Source organism: Lipophrys pholis (genome assembly GCF_963383615.2).
Source record: "Lipophrys pholis genome assembly, chromosome: 1".
NCBI lineage: Eukaryota > Metazoa > Chordata > Actinopteri > Blenniiformes > Blenniidae > Lipophrys > Lipophrys pholis.
The window spans coordinates 46,052,169-46,069,558 of NC_137635.1; the positions used below are offsets into that span (position 1 = coordinate 46,052,169).

Consider the following 17,390-nt stretch of genomic DNA (forward strand, 5'->3'; position numbering starts at 1 on the left):
TGAGCATCATAAGGCCCACAGGCCATTTGTGGCTCTTTAGCTCTGCAGGAGTGTTCCTCGGGGTGCCACCGGGAAATCATCAATCAAATGAAAATGATGCTTAATGAAAAAATATTTTTAATGACATATTTTCTCAAGTTATGATTGCCAGACAGATTGGAAAAGGAAAAAGTGACGCAGTGGCTCAAAACATATGTGTAAAAAACCCCCCAAAAACAACCCTGCTTTTTATTAAGAGATAATTATTGAGTAAAAGTCAAGTCAACTTAAGTCTCGGCCCTCGATAGTAGTGCTAATTTTTCATTTAAAAGAGTTACCCGCCCCTGAGGTAGATGCCAGATCAGTAAATTTATGTCACATGAAGTCTGTGAGTGAACATGCAGATTTGGATTTCCGACTCTGAAATGAGTGCTGTGACTCCCGTCTGCCACTAGATGTCAGTGTCGTCCAGTATAACAGACCCGAGCGTGACTTCATATCAGACTAACTCGAACGAGACACAGAAGCAAAACATGATGGAATATTTCTTTAATTTATTCATTTCTTTTGAGTTATATACATGAAACTGAATTAGAGCTGAAACCACACTGTGTCCCACAGCCCATATAGTTTGTATAACGCTGATAGGAACTCATTTCTTAGCACATTTTCACTTTGTTGCATTTAAATCAGGGCTATCAAACTCATGTTAATTACATGTATAAATAATTATAAATCTCGGTCTGTTTTTGTTTGCAGCAAAGTAATAATACATCGTTAAGAAGTTCACCTTTGTCATAATTATTTATCCGTAATGTTTGACGTCTCCAACTGTTGCCGTTTCATTTAGACCTTTTTAATTTTTATATTCTATTATTCTACAGATAAAGATGTTTTCAGTCTTTTCGGGCACTTTTTTCCCCACACAAGCCAGTAGTTTTTCTTTTGCTGCTGTAATCACACAGTTTAAGGACCCTTTTATGAATTTATCACCCATTTACACAATAAATTGGTCTTTTTTACTCCCCCTTGCCAGTTATAAGCTCCACAGGGTATAAAAACTTTTCTCCTTTTAATTAGATCCCTCAAAATTTGAAATATCCAATGGGTCTTTATTGTTTGAATTTGTCTCCATTAAACTTATATGCGATTCAGTTCCAAAGTTTAGTGTTTGGTTGACATAATTATAGTTTTATATCTATTCTAAAAGGAATGACATCATGCTGGGAAAAGGCATCCATCCCCTCATAACCCCAGATAAATTTTTTTCTGCTTTGGAAAACTGGTGTAAGATCAACAAACTTGATCCAGACAAGAAGAACACACGAATGAGAGTTCAGCGCTTTTAATGGGTTTTTTTCACCTATAAAAAAGAAAAAAGAAAAAAAAGAACCGTGAGCAGAGCGACATGGAAGCCGAGCTCCACCGAGCCGCTCGGGTCCGGTGTAAGTAGAAATAAAAAAAAAAGAATGAGTCAATGAACACATCGTGTTCAGAGAACGATGAGCCAATCCCAGCATGCACTGGGCTCAAAGGCAGGGAAACAGCAGTCTGTGCATCTCCTCTTCGGCTGAGGGAGGAGGAGGAGCAGGAGGAGGAGGGGGCGGCGAGAGGCGCCGGCACCTCCTGACGCCGGAGGTGTGGCTGAGCAGAGTCAAAGAGAAGAAGAAGAAGAAGAAGAAGAAGAAAAAAAGAAAAGAAGAAGAAGAGGAGACACTCTGAGGGGGAAAGAGTGAGAAATCAGTCGGTGGCCACGTGGTTCCAGCTCCCGGACCGTTACACCGTCCTCCGGGCGGTCAGCACTCTGACGATGGAGCCAACTCCTCCCACCGCCAGCGCCTGCAGGAACACACACACACACACACACACACACACACACACACACACACACACACACACACACACACACACACACACACACACACACACACACACACACACACACACACACACACACACACACACACACACACACACACACACACACACAAAACTGTCACTCCAGCTCCAATCAGCTTCTTTGAATCCAGTTTTATAATATTTTTCCTGCTTATTAAAGTAGCAACGTGTTAAAATGTGTTACATTTGTGTTCATCCCCTTTTGTATAAATACACACATTCATGTCTTTGGTTTGTGTGGACATGGCAACAAGGACCCGTTAATGTCACCTATGTTTTTAAAGGTGGATTTTTCTCCACGGCTGTGGTTGCGATCAAGCCGCGATGGGCGTTTTTTTGCCCCCAGTCTAGACTAGCAGGCACAATCCACTTCCTGTAACTTGGATTCGTTGTGGTGTAAAACAGGGCTTCAGTGTCACGGAGGCTGTTTAGCTCAGGAGACGATACAGGGAGGCAAGGAGGAGCCTGCAAGACTAAACCGGGGAGAAAAATGCACTTTTAAAGCATCCAGCACATTTATAGGTCCTGAAAACAGACTAATCAATTACACATGTCGATAAAAGTAACACTAATATATCACCCTGAAGACACAACTGAAGTAGAGATGCATAAACAGTTGTATGTAGATTAGCAATCAGAATTAGTCACTTTGATGCACTTCTTTTATCTCATTTATGTGCTTAAAAGAAGAAGCTGTTTGTTTCAACAGTAATCAGATAAAAAAAAAAAGTCTGATTATTAGCTTCATAATCACATACTGAACATCAAACCTTTGAATTTTCTTTGCAGGCTGAAAAGAAGGAAACATTCTTGAGCACATAGCTCCTTGCAAGTCAGAACTCGCAGCAGGTTTTTACCCTGTTAACCCCTAAAAAGCTGTGAGACAATCACTTCACAAGTTGAAATCTGAACGTTGTGAAACAACCACTGAAATAAGATGAAAACTTACAGCTCAGTTTGAGTATTTTGGTATCAATTAGGTTTGATCTGTTGAATAATCACATCTCATCTTGGAAAACCTCCTTTTTTCTTTAATACATCCTATTTTCTTTTTGCTGAACTGAAAATTTCTGAAGACGATTAAATTAAATATGAAATAAAACCTGCGACAATATTTTCTCTGTCTGTTTAAAGGTTAGTTTCTATCTGCAGATTTATATTTAGTTATCTTGATTGTTGTTACAGCAGCGTGAAATTCAAATATCCTCCAGGATCAATGAAACATCCATTTGTCATTTTTCAAACGAGAAACGTCATGCAGTCGGCTGGATTGGAGCCCCTGGTGCCAGCTTTACACGTTGCACACGCCTTCTGCATGCACGCTATTTCACTGCAGTTTGAGGACGGCGGGAGGAGACGGGTTATGAAGAATCTGCTGATGAAGTCAAGCAGATGAAACGCTCAATCAAGTATTTTCAAATGAAAACGCAAAACCTCCGTTGTGCTTTTGGCGTCCGTTTACATGACAACGGCATATGCGCGGAAAATAACAACTACCTGAAGAATATTCACTGGGAGTCCAGGCGATCCAAACACAGTAAACAGCACCCACTAGAGGCCCATCAGGCGAACTACATCGTTCTCAGCGTTTCTGCATAAACCGAGATCGTTTTCAAAACGTTGCCGTGTGAACACGAAACGTCTCTGAAGCGAAAACGTTAAAAAAACTATGCGTTCTCATACGGAACGTCGCCGTGCGGCGGTTTCCCAGTTGTCTCGGCGGGCCACATGGAGGATCTCCTCACCTTCTCGTGCCACTGCAGCAGGACGGCGCTGCTGTTGTCCGACGGCTTCTCGAAGCCTTTGTAGATGTACTTCATGAGCAGGTCCACGTCGGCCCGGTCCAGGGAGCCCACCGCCTTCTCGATGTCGCTGCTCTTAAAGCTGCTCAGCACCTTGACCACCAGCATCTCCGCTCGGTCCTGCACGCCGCGCCACACGGACACGCTGAGGGTCGGGCACACGGGCGGGAATACGGAACACATGCGGGGAGGAGGGGCTCGGCGGCGTTTACCTTGGCGTTCTGGTTCTTGGTGTTGATCGGCGGGTTCTTCAGGACGGCGACCAGAGCGCCGCTCATGTTACCTGTGCAGAGCGCCGGTCAAGGAGAACACACACACACACACACACGCGCGCACACACACACACAAAGAACGGAGATACACCAAAAAAACACTTCCTTATTTAGTCATCACATCTGTGAGCTTCTTCCCTTTTGACTCACATCAAGAAAACGCCAGTGACAGTCTGCCTCCATCTCCACTGATTCAAACCTGATTCTGAACTGCTTTCAGACTGGACTGTGTGGATTCTCACTGTTATTAGACCCAGTTGACTCGAGTGTCCGACTGTCATTACCTTCGCCAACAAAGTTGGGTTTGCGTGTATTTAATTAGTTATTGGTTTGTACGCATGGATTTTACCAACTACTCGCCCTAATTGCATGCCATTTTTCAGGGATGATTTGTCATCATCTAAAGGACCAAGGGCTTAAGAATACGGGACGTTAACGGGTTCCGAAAAAAAAACAACCAAAAAACTGTGGGGAAAAAAAAATATCCCATTCGTCTCCTTTCCACTCATCACACCAAGTTTCCATTGAAAGCCTTGGAGCCTCTCTGGAACTGAGCCGTTTCCATAGGGACAAGTCACGTTTCACAGTGAGGTTGCTGCCTGATCTACCTGGTGAGCATCGATATGAGCTGATAACCTGCTCCGGAGTAACGCTGATCAGGATCGCGCCCGTCTGGATAAGTCAACCCAGGAAACAGAGCGAGGGCCTGGATATGTTTATCACGGTTCGTAGTACAGGCCTCTGGCGGTTACTGCAGTGTTTGACGTGAAAGAGGAGCTGGATGGATTTAAGTTTCACCTCATTTTTGACTTTGACTAGTTCTTCTCAAAACTTCTAAACACATGAACAACAGCATGCGGTTGGGCATTGGTTGTTATTGCACAGCATTGTGCATAATAGAGGAGCTGCATGGATGAATAGATTTTAGGTTTCACCTATTTTTTGACTCTCAATAGTTTATGGTTTGACTTTAACCTAATTTCCAGCTGCTAATCGACTTGACTACAATCTGGTTTCTGGGTGTTTTGGACCGTATTCAAGGTGGTTTCTTACAGATTTTGATCTAAATTTGATCTATTCTTACAGGCTGAGGATTTTCCCCAAAAATATATCATTCTTGGTTTCGATCATCATAATTTCTAAGTTTGTTTTTACTGATAGAGAAAAACTGTACAACAAGTCAACATGACAAGTTTTTGACATTTTGCCACCATTTACAAATATCAAAATAAACAAAACTTGCCATAACCGCATTAATAAAAGCATGCTGTTGTTATTGCTCATTGTTCTGCATCAAAGAAGAGCCGGATTACAAACTGCTGGATTACAAACTGCCGGATTACAAACTGCTGAGACAGTCAACTTCATGACTTGTATAAATTCTCTGGTGCTGATGAAGGGAAACTAACAACACAGCCTCTTCCTGACTTCTTCGTGGTTTTTATTTTATTTTTTATCAGATCTCGAGATTTAAAGTCATAAATGTGAGTTCTCAGCATCAGATCTCCACTTTAACCTCCAGAGGAGTTCAAACCGGAGGAATGTGTCTGAATGAGGGGGTTCAGTCCCGGAGGGGCCACACCCTCCTCTGTGACACCCGGAAACACAGTGACAGCCCCCCCTGTGGACCCCTGAGCCCCCGCCTGGGACCGGCTGAGGGTCTCGGGGGTTCAGGTCGGACCTGGTCGTACCTCCTGGAAGGATATTGCCTGAGCAGAGAGTCCACCTCCGCCTCGTCCGGACCGCCCTGGCTCTCCCCGCCGTCCTCCTCGTCCACGAACTTGTTCTCGTCGTACTCGTCCACGTCCACCTTCCTGAAGCGGGCTTCGGTGGTGTTCTTCGACATGTCGGCGGCTAGAGTGAAGCGTCAGAGGGGAGAAACAAGAGAAATCCAGCCGGTCCGGTCCGTTTCTACTCCTCACTGATCCTCTTCCGCACTCCGAGTCCGAGTCAGAACCACTTCCTGCTTTCGGCACGCCACCGCTTGAGACGCACGCTGCCGCCCCCTGCTGGACTCAGCGTGGTACTGCACACAGACGAATTACACACTAACTTCTGATCTGATGAATGAAGGGGAAATGTGTCACTTAGGGAGACAAATAGTCTCAATGTTGGACTTAAGACGTTTCTATTCAATAAAGCTTATAGTTAGTGCTGGTTCAGGCCACCCTGGAACATTTCCTATTCAAACTGCAATCTATTTTGTCTGTTTGATATCTAAACACATTAAACATTTGAATAGTTGTCATGGTGTTTGGTTAAGAAAAATAAATATTAAGCTAGTTTGTTTGGTATTAAGTTAAAATCTGAAATACTAGACTAGTTTGGCAGCCGCTTGGTGGCACAGTGGTTAGCGTTCTTGCCTCACAGTGACAAGGTCATGGCTTCAACTCTGACACGGGTGTATGTGGGTTACCTCTGGGTATTTATTGAGAATGACTCCAGCACCCCATGACCCTGAACTAGATAAGTGGGATGGATGGATAGAGCCGTTTGTTTGGTATGAAGCTAAAAATGAGAGTAGTTTGGTTTCCAGTTAAAAACACAGTGTGTCATAGGAAAGCATTACATTCTGAAGGCTTATATCTGTAGTTTGTCTCTGTCTTAATTCATTCGGATGTTTCTATTCTAGTGTTGGCTCTGTATCTCTCTCTCTCTCTCTCTCTAGCTCTCCCACACATTTTGAAGTCAAATCTAATGGACTCCTGAATCATTTCAGTGAGAGCATCTTCTCAAGTCTGAATGTTTCATTTTTTTCTGAATGTGAAAGTGGATCTTCTTTACAAACTGACTTTAAATTTGCCTGCTGCACTTTCTCCGCTTGTGGTTATATCAAAATGCTCTGGGACCAAAATGAGATTTCTCAGGCTCCAATTCAAATGTTGTTGAAGTGAAGACGATTTTCTCCCCCCCCCTCCCGATGGTGACGCAGCTTTATTTGCTTTTACCACTCAGTTCTTCTCCACAGAGCACACTACTGTGAATGAACTGAAGTGGACATTTCCCTCTCCTGCTGCTGCAACAGAAATCTATGTGTTAACTGTTTTTGTCCTCACTGGCGGGCTCACGAAGCCAAAAAACACCATCTGGTTCTGAAGAAATCTATAAATGATCCAGAGAAAATTCAAACTCCACATAGACAAGCCCCAGGAAACATATATCTATATATACACATGTATACATATATAAGGCCCAGATTGTGATTCCATGTTGAACTTAATGTACAACAAAGTAATAATGAATAAATGGAAATTAATCTGCAAATAAATGAAAAGATGAGACAAACAAGCGCTAAATAATATGACATTAATGTAAGTAAGTAATAGGATGATTTCTTAAATGAGATTATTTGTTATTAGAGAAATGGAATGATTATTTAAGTTTTACTTTTACCAATTAGCAGACATGTTGAATGAAATATATGTGATTAGAATTCCATTCTGGACTGGTCAGATCCCACAAACACGCACTATATATAATCACAACACGATATATTTTACTTCTATAGTATCTTCAGCAGTCCTGCCTTGAGTTACATGCAGACACTCGGTGACGTCTCCCTCTTAAGCTTGTGCTATAACACCTTTTCTTTAAACACATGTGATCATGTGGAGTGGGTTTGTTTAGCTTTCAATGAATGCAGACTATATTTGACAACAGGAGAATTTAATGGTGGAAAAACCGTCAAACAAAGCAGGTCAAACTTCATTACAAGTTTCACGGTCCGGAGCATCCACAGCGTACAGAGTAAGAAAAGTGCAAAATTACAAGTGCAATAACAAAGAAGCAGCCCGAGAAGATCGATACGAGACATCTGAAGGGAAGCGTTGGTCAATAGAAAAGAACTTCATATGTTAAAGTAGTGGTTTATTAGTATTTATATTCTCTGATCTGGGCCGCTGTTGAACTGTAGTTGTAAATCAGAGCGCCGGAGCTTTAAGAGAAGACCCTGAACTTCCTGCCGTCCAGAGGCGAGACCATGAGGCGGGCCGAGCCCGGGGAGTGCAGAGGACGCCACTTGTTCCTCCAAATGACGGTGAAGACGCGGGAGACAAAGAGGATGCAGGACAACACCAGCAGCACCACTGATGGAGAGAGACAGAGAGAGAGAGGAGGGTGAGAGCCCAGCCACAAAACATTTAAATGATCTGAAATAAAATAATAGTATACGAACAGATACTGAGGTTGTATTCATGAAGTGACAAAGCTACAATTTAGTTTGAGGTTTTAGTTCATGGATTTTCCCGCTTTAACGTGGCTGCTGTGGTTCCTGTTACAGCAGTTTTATCCATACGTGCTAATTTATTTACGTTTTATTTCTTTATTCCGACTTTTATGTTCCTTTTATGTTTTCCCCCTTTGTATCTTTTTTTCCTCTACTTTTTCACTCACCCCAAAATTAAAAACTTTTTTATTGTATGGCTGTACTTTAAATCCAGTTTAATTCCTTTCTGTTCTGCATTTTCATAGATATAAAGCACTTTCAGATGGGACTTCCATTTCTACTCAACAATTCACACAACTTCTCAACATTTTTGGATTGTGCTTGCATTTGTGTGACGAAGAAACGTGCGGCGTTTAGTCAGAGGTAGCTGCTTGGTTATAGTGTAAAAACAAACTAATTGCGCGAGTCGATGGACAACAACAACAACAACAACAATGGCGTCACAACATCACAATCAGAGGGTTTCTGCTCCTCGGACTCACCCATGAACACCGAGTTGGGAGTGGGATCCACGGGGTCAAAGTGCTTGTAGACGTTTCCGACCAGAGCCACGATCACCACGGCGTACACCGTCAGGATGTTACGCACCCAGCGGTCCAGCACCCAGTTCTCCAGAATGAACCTGCACACAGTGGAGAACAGCCATCAGAGACCCCAGGGACGTTTTAGTGAAGGAGACCAACGGCTTTAAGGAGAGCATTCGAACCCCGACCCGAGAAAAAGAGTCAATATGTCCATCAACGTCTTGTTTATTTGTGCCGGTACCGACGTCGCTCACACAGACTGTCCGTTGTGATGGAGGATGGGCCAGTTTGAGACCTCGCTTCATTCTAACGAGTAACGCAGGATTAAAAGAAACATTCGAACTGCTTCGTCAAGTTTCCTCTCACGCTGCTCCTCTCGAGGACTCGAGCAGTGTTTGGTGGTGCTGCTCTGGCCACAAGGAAAAGTTCATACGAGAGGTTCATTAATAACAATTAGAGACTCGCTCCACCACCTTGTGGTCAAAACGAGGCATTACAATGGACTCCCCCCCCCCCCAGCATCCTCTAATATCTCCTTTTGTCTTAAAGGGGACATATCATGCTAAATCCACTTTTTTAGCCCTTAAATGCATTTTGTTGTATATTTAGAGTGTTTAGAAGTACAGAAAAGTTCAAAGTAGTCTCTTCAGGTGCTCCGTTGATATCTTTATATTCTGTTTTGGTCATATTTTGCGATCGGTTTCGATTTTTCTATTCTCTATTACGTTTTTTGAACAATGACGTCACAGTATTCTCAGCGGAACTGCCAAATTAGGACATCGACATTTCGAGCAATCCGCCATTTTTGTTTCTCGCTGCGATTTTGTAGTCCAACCGAAGTTACGAGAGGATAAGTCGAAATGTTCGGTTGTTGGATGTAGTAACCCACAAGCTTCGTTACACCGTCTCCCAGCATCAGAACCTTTTCGAAGTGCCTGGTTGAGTTTTATTTTTCCACAGAAATGTACCCATATCTGTGGGTAAGGTCATTTTTGTGTGCGCGAATCACTTTAAGGACGACTGCTTCAGCAACCTCCGCCAGTATAAAGAAGGATTTGCCGAAAGACTTGGTCTGATTGAGCGGTCAGTTCCTTTTATCTATGGAGACGACGAACAGAGCACTTCGGTAAGCTGTATATAACGCTAAAAAGTGTGATGATAAGACGTCCCTGTCATTGTTTTGTTAGCATTAGCAGTTGCACCGTCTTCATATGTTAGCGCTGTGTGCTCGTTTTAGATTATAATGTAACTTCTGTGTTAAATAGTCGTTGTAATACAGGCAGTATTGTAGTAGTGGGCATGGATGGAGAAGTTAGTGTAAATATAGTAACACACCATTGCGTTACATCCATATGAAGACGTTGTTCTGTAGGTGCATCATGGTCATTTTCATCTCGCTCTGCCGGGTCCGACTCTGGCTCCAACATGTATGGCTGGATGGACAAATCTTCCGTTGTTGACATTTTGTAAATAATGTGTGAATATAAAGTTTCTGCGCCGCTAGATAATTGTATCTGTTCTATCAAACTACAAAGATGGCCGAACAGGGTGACGTTGAACCGAGTGTCACCTCTGCAACCTGGAGAGGAGGCGGGGTATGAAGTGTCTCATTTGCATTTGAAGAGACCGCCCCAAAACGAGTTGCTCTCAGAAGCGCATCAGAAAAGGGGTTGAAAAGGGGCCTGTGGAGCTATAATAATGAGGAATTCAGACCCAAGCATTGCAGTTTCGCGTTGTATAGACCACAACTGTATGATTTATATGTAAAAAGGAAGGATTTAAAAGCATGATATGTCTCCTTTAAAACAAGTATTGCATTTTGCTTAAGTCCCGTAGTTCCTCTGTGGTTGAACGTTCAGTTTGTGACTTAGGCCCCGCCTATACGACAACGTTTCAAGTGAAAACGCATCGTCTTCGCTTCAGTTTCGTGTCTACATGGCGAAGTTTTGAAAACACACACAACAAAGTAGTTAGCACGTCGGACCACTAGAGGTTGCCGTTTGTTGTTGCAATGAAACCACACACGTACGCTCCAAAAAGCTACGGGAGTTTAGCATTTTCACTTGAAGACGTTGTCGTGTAACCAGCCACAATTTACAGGATATTGTTTAGTGTGTGTAAAAACCAAGAAAAAAAAAAAAGAAAAGAAAAAGAAAAAGTGTACGCGGACAACGCGGACAGAGATGTTTAATCTTCACGGCGCTCAGTATATTACTGGACGTTGGGACTCTCACCATGTTGCCACTTCGCCCAGCAGGATGCAGAGCGAGGCCGTGGCCGCGGTGCTCCTGTCCACACCCCACAGGTGGAGCACCACAGAGAAATTAATGAGCGAGGCGATGGACGTCCAGGTGGCGTACACGGCCAGGCCGTTCTGGACCTGGACACACAGATGGGAGCCTTTTACAAGAGGCTGCAGCAACACACACACACACACACACATGCACACAGCAGAGAAACACACACGCACCAGTATCCGGAGACAGGCCAGGTCTTTGCGGTGGTACGTCTCCAACCACAGTCCGTAGTAATCGGTTGCATAGCAACAGCAGAACAACGCGCTGTAGTTGGTGACCACGATGAGGATTAACACAACCAGGGAGACCAGCATCATCCTGAAACGCGGCGAGAAAAACACACCGGTATCATTCAAAGCACTTCTTTTCTTCGATCAAGGTTCATTTCAAACCTGGAGCACACTTTGTGGCACTGAAAGTCATTTTCTTTGTATTACACGCCTGACAGGAGTCATTGTTTACCTGCCGTGTGAGCGGCAGTCCCTGAATGCCTCGTACAGAGACAATGAGCCCTGACGCTGCTCATTTTTTCCTGAAACGACGCCAAACAGGATAAAGACCGCTAAACTTTTGCAGTTTGTTGGACACGCGCACGGTAGGAACAAAAAAGAAGCCATTTTTAGTCTGTGCAAGTCAAGGACTTCACACAAAAGAGGTATTATTATTATGTTTGTGCAGCACATTTCCCAATCACAGTGAGTTTGGTACAGATCACTGGATTTTGATTTGGACTGTTAAAACATATGAGGAATGTCTTTTAAGGAGATTCAACGAATCATAATTCAGCCTTTTCTCCCCATAGAGGTGGAAGAAGATCATCACAGGAAGAGGACTGGGTTTTTTTTTTTTTTTAGGTTTGCCTTCATATTTCTGTAACACGGCAGCTTGTTTCGATCTTTACGTCTCTTTTATTTGTTACACTTCCTGTTTGTAAAGCACTACATTAAAGACTGATTTTAATCGAGACAATTCTAAACCATCTCTTCAGCCTCAACATGTTCTATTAACTTCCTGAAGCTTCAACATTTAAGCGGATTTGTTGATGGGATGAGATCGCAGTGTCTCTGGGTAAACGATATCCAACTGGTCCGAGTGCGACTGGGACTTGAGTTGAACGTGGTCGTGTTTTGTTCCTGTTGAGTGATTCGCTGTACGTTTACTGTAATGTAAACGGAAAAACTGCACACGTGCAGCACGAAATCCGAGAAGTTTTTCCCGTTTACATGGAGACGAACCATTTTCAAAAAGTTGAGGTTTCTTACTCTCAAATTGCTTCCTTTTTTAAGTTTATTCATTCTTTTCTCATATTTTTGTTTGTTAGGTTTAATTACTCATAGCTGTTAAATATTGGCTGCTACTTGTACCAGTGTCGTAACTTTCTTCTATTCATTTATTTACTTCCTTCATCTCCTTAGATTGGGATGCCCTGCCTGGGTTCTTGTGTGTGTGTGTTATATTTGTATATGTCCTGTTCATTTTTTTTTCATTTTTTAAATGTCATCTTCTTTCTGTAACTTGTTCTCAATAGAAACGTAATTGGAAAAAAAAGGAAAGCTTCAATTTTCCTGTTTCCACGGAGATGGGAGGGTTTTCAAAAAAGCTGAATTTGGCCCCGTTCCCATGAAGACGTAGCATTTCTAAAAAAGTTACATCTTAAGCTTTCAGTGGCTCCGAGCGATGCTGTAGTGTAAACGGGACACCCAAATTGCAACAAAAGGTTTTGTGTAACGCGTAAACACTGGCCCTAAACGCCGCCCGCACCATTACCTAGAATAGAAACTAAACTGGTATTCTCATAGATAGCACACTCCACCATATAGTCAAGACAGGAAACTTGAAAAGGAGATGTGCCTTGTAAGAAGTTATTTTCTTCTTTCACTCCAATCTTGTATTTACTGTCTTTTCTCACCGCGATAATCATCTGTGAAGCACTTTGAATTATGGCAGCCTGCATGGAAGCTGCTGTGTCGGGACGGTTGGAAGGATTGATCGCAGCCTTCCCACACACCAACAAACCAGCGTGTGTGGAAGAATCTGCAGTAATGAGTCCCAGACGGAGGCTCCTAAATGCGTGTTCACAAAAAAAAAGTGCACCGGGTCGGCAGCGCCAACAAAGAATGTGGACAGTTTATACTGAGAGGAATCTGCGAGCGCACGACGGCGGGACACCGATTCCAGCGGTGGTGGTAGTAAAAGACGTACTCTCTGTCCCACACCAGGAGCCAGATGATGTTCAGCACCATGTTGCACAGCCAGCAGAAGTAGAAGGCGTACGGCAGCAGACGCTGAGCCCAGGATCTGATCACAGAGAGAGAGAGAGAGAGAGAGAGATCAGCTTCACTCACAAATCTGCCCTCCTCATTACGTGACGTCGCTCTTGTCCACGGTAGCGTACCCTCTGAAGACATATGTGGTGAGGTAGATGACCATCAGGGTGAGCCACGTGTAGATGACACCCCAGATGGAGAAGGTCCACCCGGCCGGGGTGATGTCCGTCTCAAAGCGGCTCGAGACATTTCCAGTGGTGGAGTGGAACGGACCTGGAAGACAAATCGGACTGAGCAGGGGTGTCAAACGTGAGGCCCGTGGGCCAAAACCGGCCGGCAAGAGGCTCCAATCGGGCAAACCACCAAAAAAACCCGTAAGAGTTTTTTTTTTAAAACAAATTTCTTAATAGTGGACAAAACACAACACCGAGACCCGAGCTGAGACATCGGTGATGTTGCCATGAACGACAGCAAACTTAGCCTGTAAGTTTGTATGTGTGAGCCTGTAAAAAACACCCACAATGCAACAGCTCCAGGAGAAGTTTCGTGGACATTTCCCTGTATTTTGCACCAGAATGTTTCACTAAAATTGGCTTTATGTCGAGATCGTAGCCGTTTATCACATATACTCTGCCGCCACGAGAGTTACGACACGAGTTACATAATCCTAACAATTGTTAACGATGCGGCTCGTCGCTGGGAGTCCACATCGGCAGCAGATAAGAGGAGAACACACATCCACTTCCACCGTCAGCACAAACATCTGGGCTGGATTGAGTCAACTACCAAGAGGACGTAAAAGTTTTCCTCAAACAATCCTCAACTTTTACTTAAAGCTCCTGAAGGTATTATGAGCCAAACTTACATAAACGTACTTATTCAGCAGAAAAGAGGTGTGTGGGGGGGATGTCACAGATATATCACATGTCATTAGTCGGTTTGTGCTGATAGGAGTGTCGAGGCAGTGAGCCGGTGCTGAGAGACTTCAGTTAAATGGGTGAGTCTTCGCTTCCCAGTGACTCACGCAGGCTATGCGAGGTGACTAATGCTGCAGGGAGAAGCAGAAGGAGGGACTCCTGCACACAAATTGTTAAGTGTGGCCTTTCTCAGAAAGGACGGCTAAAATTAGCCGGGAGAGAAATGAGAAGAGAAAGCCGAGTGGAACTCTCTGTGGTGGAGACACGACGACTCAGACGCTCGTCCCTTCTAGTTTGCATCTTCAGTTACTGGTCCAAAGGTTCTCTGGTGATAAACGGAGGAGAAAAGAGTTGATGTTTCAGTGCTAAAGTTTATATCAAACATGCAAGTCGTATGTTCGATATAAAGTTGTTGTTTTTTTACTTCCTTTCTGATGCGGTTGAGGTTTAGCATTCTTGCTTAAGGATCCACAGCGGTAAAAGTGGGATTTGAACATTCGTATGGACAGACGATGAAGTTGGTTTGTTATTCTGGGCGACTGTCAACTCTAAAAAAAATCCCAAACCAGAAAGTTTGAGGCTGTTCTTGGAGAATTTGAACATTTAAAGATGGACCAACACAAAAAATGCAGACGTGCCGACGATCCATCATGGAAAACACCTGGAGACCAGATGAGTCGCTCTCTTTCCGAGCAAACTTTGCATTGAAGTAAATTAGAAGTAGGAGCAAACAATCAAAGGATATCTCTCAATTCGTGAGCGAAAAAACCCCCAAAACATGTACCCAAAACATGCAAGCTTTGAGAATACTCTGCATGTCTGCAATGTGTCACGCAGACACAGAAATGAGGTTGAACCAGAACTCTGACAGTTTGATGGAGACGCTCTCGGCTCTATTTGTTTGTTTCTGTAGCAACTACCGCTCCGTCTTGTCCAGCGGGAAACTTTAAAACGTAACGTTTATATGCGAGTGAAGGCTAACGAGACAACAATATCTCCTCCAGGATTTATTAGTGTTGTGTAACAATCACTGAGCCAAAACGTTAAGATTTTCAAAAATAGCTGGAAATGTGTCAAGTTCTTCTTTAGTGAGCTTCAAAAGATTGGCCGGATAATGACGGGAGAGGTTGTTAAAGCAGATATGGTGACAGGAAAACATAAACAAGCCAAAAACAAACACAGATTCAGTGCAGGCAGTGTGATGGTGGATGTTGAAACGCTGACTGGGTTTTCTGTTTCTGGAGGGAACGTGTGTTTCCTCAGATCACTTGGACAGTTGAATTCATTTGGAAAAACTGTGTGAATGTGTCTCCATTGATAGGGGTTTTTTTTTTGGGACTTATTTCTTCCATTAAGTAAAGTTAATTTAGAAAAGTCTTGACTAATGAATATGTATTCAGGAATATCGTGTTTCTATGTGCTCATTTTCTTTAAATAAATATAGAGTGTTGAGCTTAGTTTAAGTCCCGTGGTTGGTCCAATTGCAAAATTCAGATTTTCCATCAAAATACTAAAATGTTTTGGGAAAAAAGAAGCTGCTGTATTCTCTTTCGTAGGCCCTGTTTGCACGACAACGCTGCTTGAAGCCACTGAACATGAAACCTTCTCGAAAACAGATCCCAACGTGGAACTTTATGAAAATGCACCGTCTCCGCGGAAGAAAAAGTGTTTTCACTTGAAACATTGTCGCGTCCCATTCTTTCGATATGAGATCGGATCACTACTTATACTAACTTCACTGAGAAATAAAATTCTAAATGTTGTAATAGTTCTTTTTGTCCTCCTCATTGTTTCCCATCACATCTGCAGTCCCTGCCAGCTTTGTTTTCAGAGAAAAGCTTTTGTTTGTACTTTTCCACTGAACTTTGTGCTTCTGTTTTACACACACTTCTGTTCTGCTATAAAAATACTTACAGCCGACTTTTTTTTCCCCCCGAAATTTTTAATTAGTGCAACAAAAACTTTGGAAGGGAAAAGCATACTTATCCGAGGACAAAGGGACATAATTCACCACAGTTGAGTCATATTTTTGTCTTTTATAAATACGTTTTGCCTTAAAAACATTGCATGAACAAGGCCTCAGGCTTCTTTTTCATTCAAACAAGTTTTAAGACAGTGAGTGCCTTATTTCCAAGTAATCTGTAACTAGTAAAAGCCACATCTGGACCCTAAAGTGACAGATTATTTATCTTACTGAGCAGAAATGAACTGAACACATAAAGAAAATGAACAACTCTCATATGGGGAAGCAGAATGAGTTATTTAACCGTGTTTCATCCATCTGTGAGGCTGGCACAGGATTTTGGAGCCACACCCTGACCAGAAAAGCAGATTTTTGGTTAGTTTGTAGTTCCAGAATAACAAACTCTGATCCATGCGAACTATTTCCTGATAGAAAAGAAGTTCTAATCGAATCTACTCAATGTATAATTGGCATCAACTACTACTTTTAACTTTAGCTGCAATGTATACTTATATAGGGATGATCTCGATGCTTCAGATTTATACAAATAGCATATGCATTATCCCCATTGATCTAAAATGCGTCCTGTTTGATTCGCTTTAACATGTTACGTCTTCTGTGAATTGGACAACGTGTCAGAAATAGTTATGGAAAAAACGTGCAATTGTTTACCTCAACAAAACGTGACAACGTAATGAGATGCAAATAACACACCCCAGCTGGAGAATTGTTTCGCAACAAGAAGGAAAGCTGTTGTGTAAGAAGAAGAATTAAACATGTGTTTTGACATTTTGGATGGAATTAAAGCAGGCGAAGAACAACCCGCGGCGGAGGGATTCGGGTGCAACTTTTTCTGAGATATTTTGTGGAGTGAAATTGAGGAGGGGTCGTTTTAACTCACCTCTGCCTGCTCCGGCCAACGCGTTGATGATCAAAACGGCGATGAAAACCACCGTGCAGACGACAATAACCACGATTCTGGATAAACTGTTGTGCTTCATGTCGGCGGTGGTCAGACGGTGATGCGTTCAAGGACCGGAGCGCAGAGGAGAAGCGGACGGAGAAACGGACACGAAGTAAACACCGCACGAGGTCTACGTGATGCCTTCATGTACACTGCGTAAACGCCCCCGTTGGTAAGCCCCGCCTTCACTTACGTATCCACAGATACGTCATCACCATTTTCAATTATTATTAAACATTTTTGCGGTACATAAAAACTAATTGGGTCTAAAATAAAGACTT

At 43.1% G+C, this 17,390-nt stretch overlaps 2 protein-coding genes across 2 annotated transcripts; both read right to left on the reverse strand.

Annotated features, from left to right (window-relative positions):
• Positions 1–1,308: 1,308 nt before the first annotated feature.
• Positions 1,309–5,919, reverse strand: LOC308114404 (actin-related protein 2/3 complex subunit 5-A-like). The gene is made up of 4 exons (XM_080471269.1): positions 5,658–5,919; positions 3,893–3,964; positions 3,624–3,800; positions 1,309–1,818 (listed from the first exon to the last, which is right to left on the reverse strand). Exons 1-4 carry the CDS (start codon positions 5,796–5,798, stop codon positions 1,756–1,758), a joined length of 453 nt encoding a protein of 150 aa, XP_080327395.1. The 5' UTR covers positions 5,799–5,919; the 3' UTR covers positions 1,309–1,755.
• Positions 5,920–7,603: 1,684 nt separating this feature from the next.
• LOC308119413 (uncharacterized protein) lies at positions 7,604–17,288 on the reverse strand. Its single transcript, XM_080479413.1, has 7 exons — positions 17,047–17,288; positions 13,394–13,538; positions 13,201–13,296; positions 11,172–11,316; positions 10,936–11,081; positions 8,660–8,799; positions 7,604–8,037 (listed from the first exon to the last, which is right to left on the reverse strand). The coding sequence occupies exons 1-7, from the start codon at positions 17,144–17,146 to the stop codon at positions 7,889–7,891; spliced, it is 921 nt and encodes a 306-aa protein (XP_080335539.1). The 5' UTR covers positions 17,147–17,288; the 3' UTR covers positions 7,604–7,888.
• Positions 17,289–17,390: the final 102 nt, after the last annotated feature.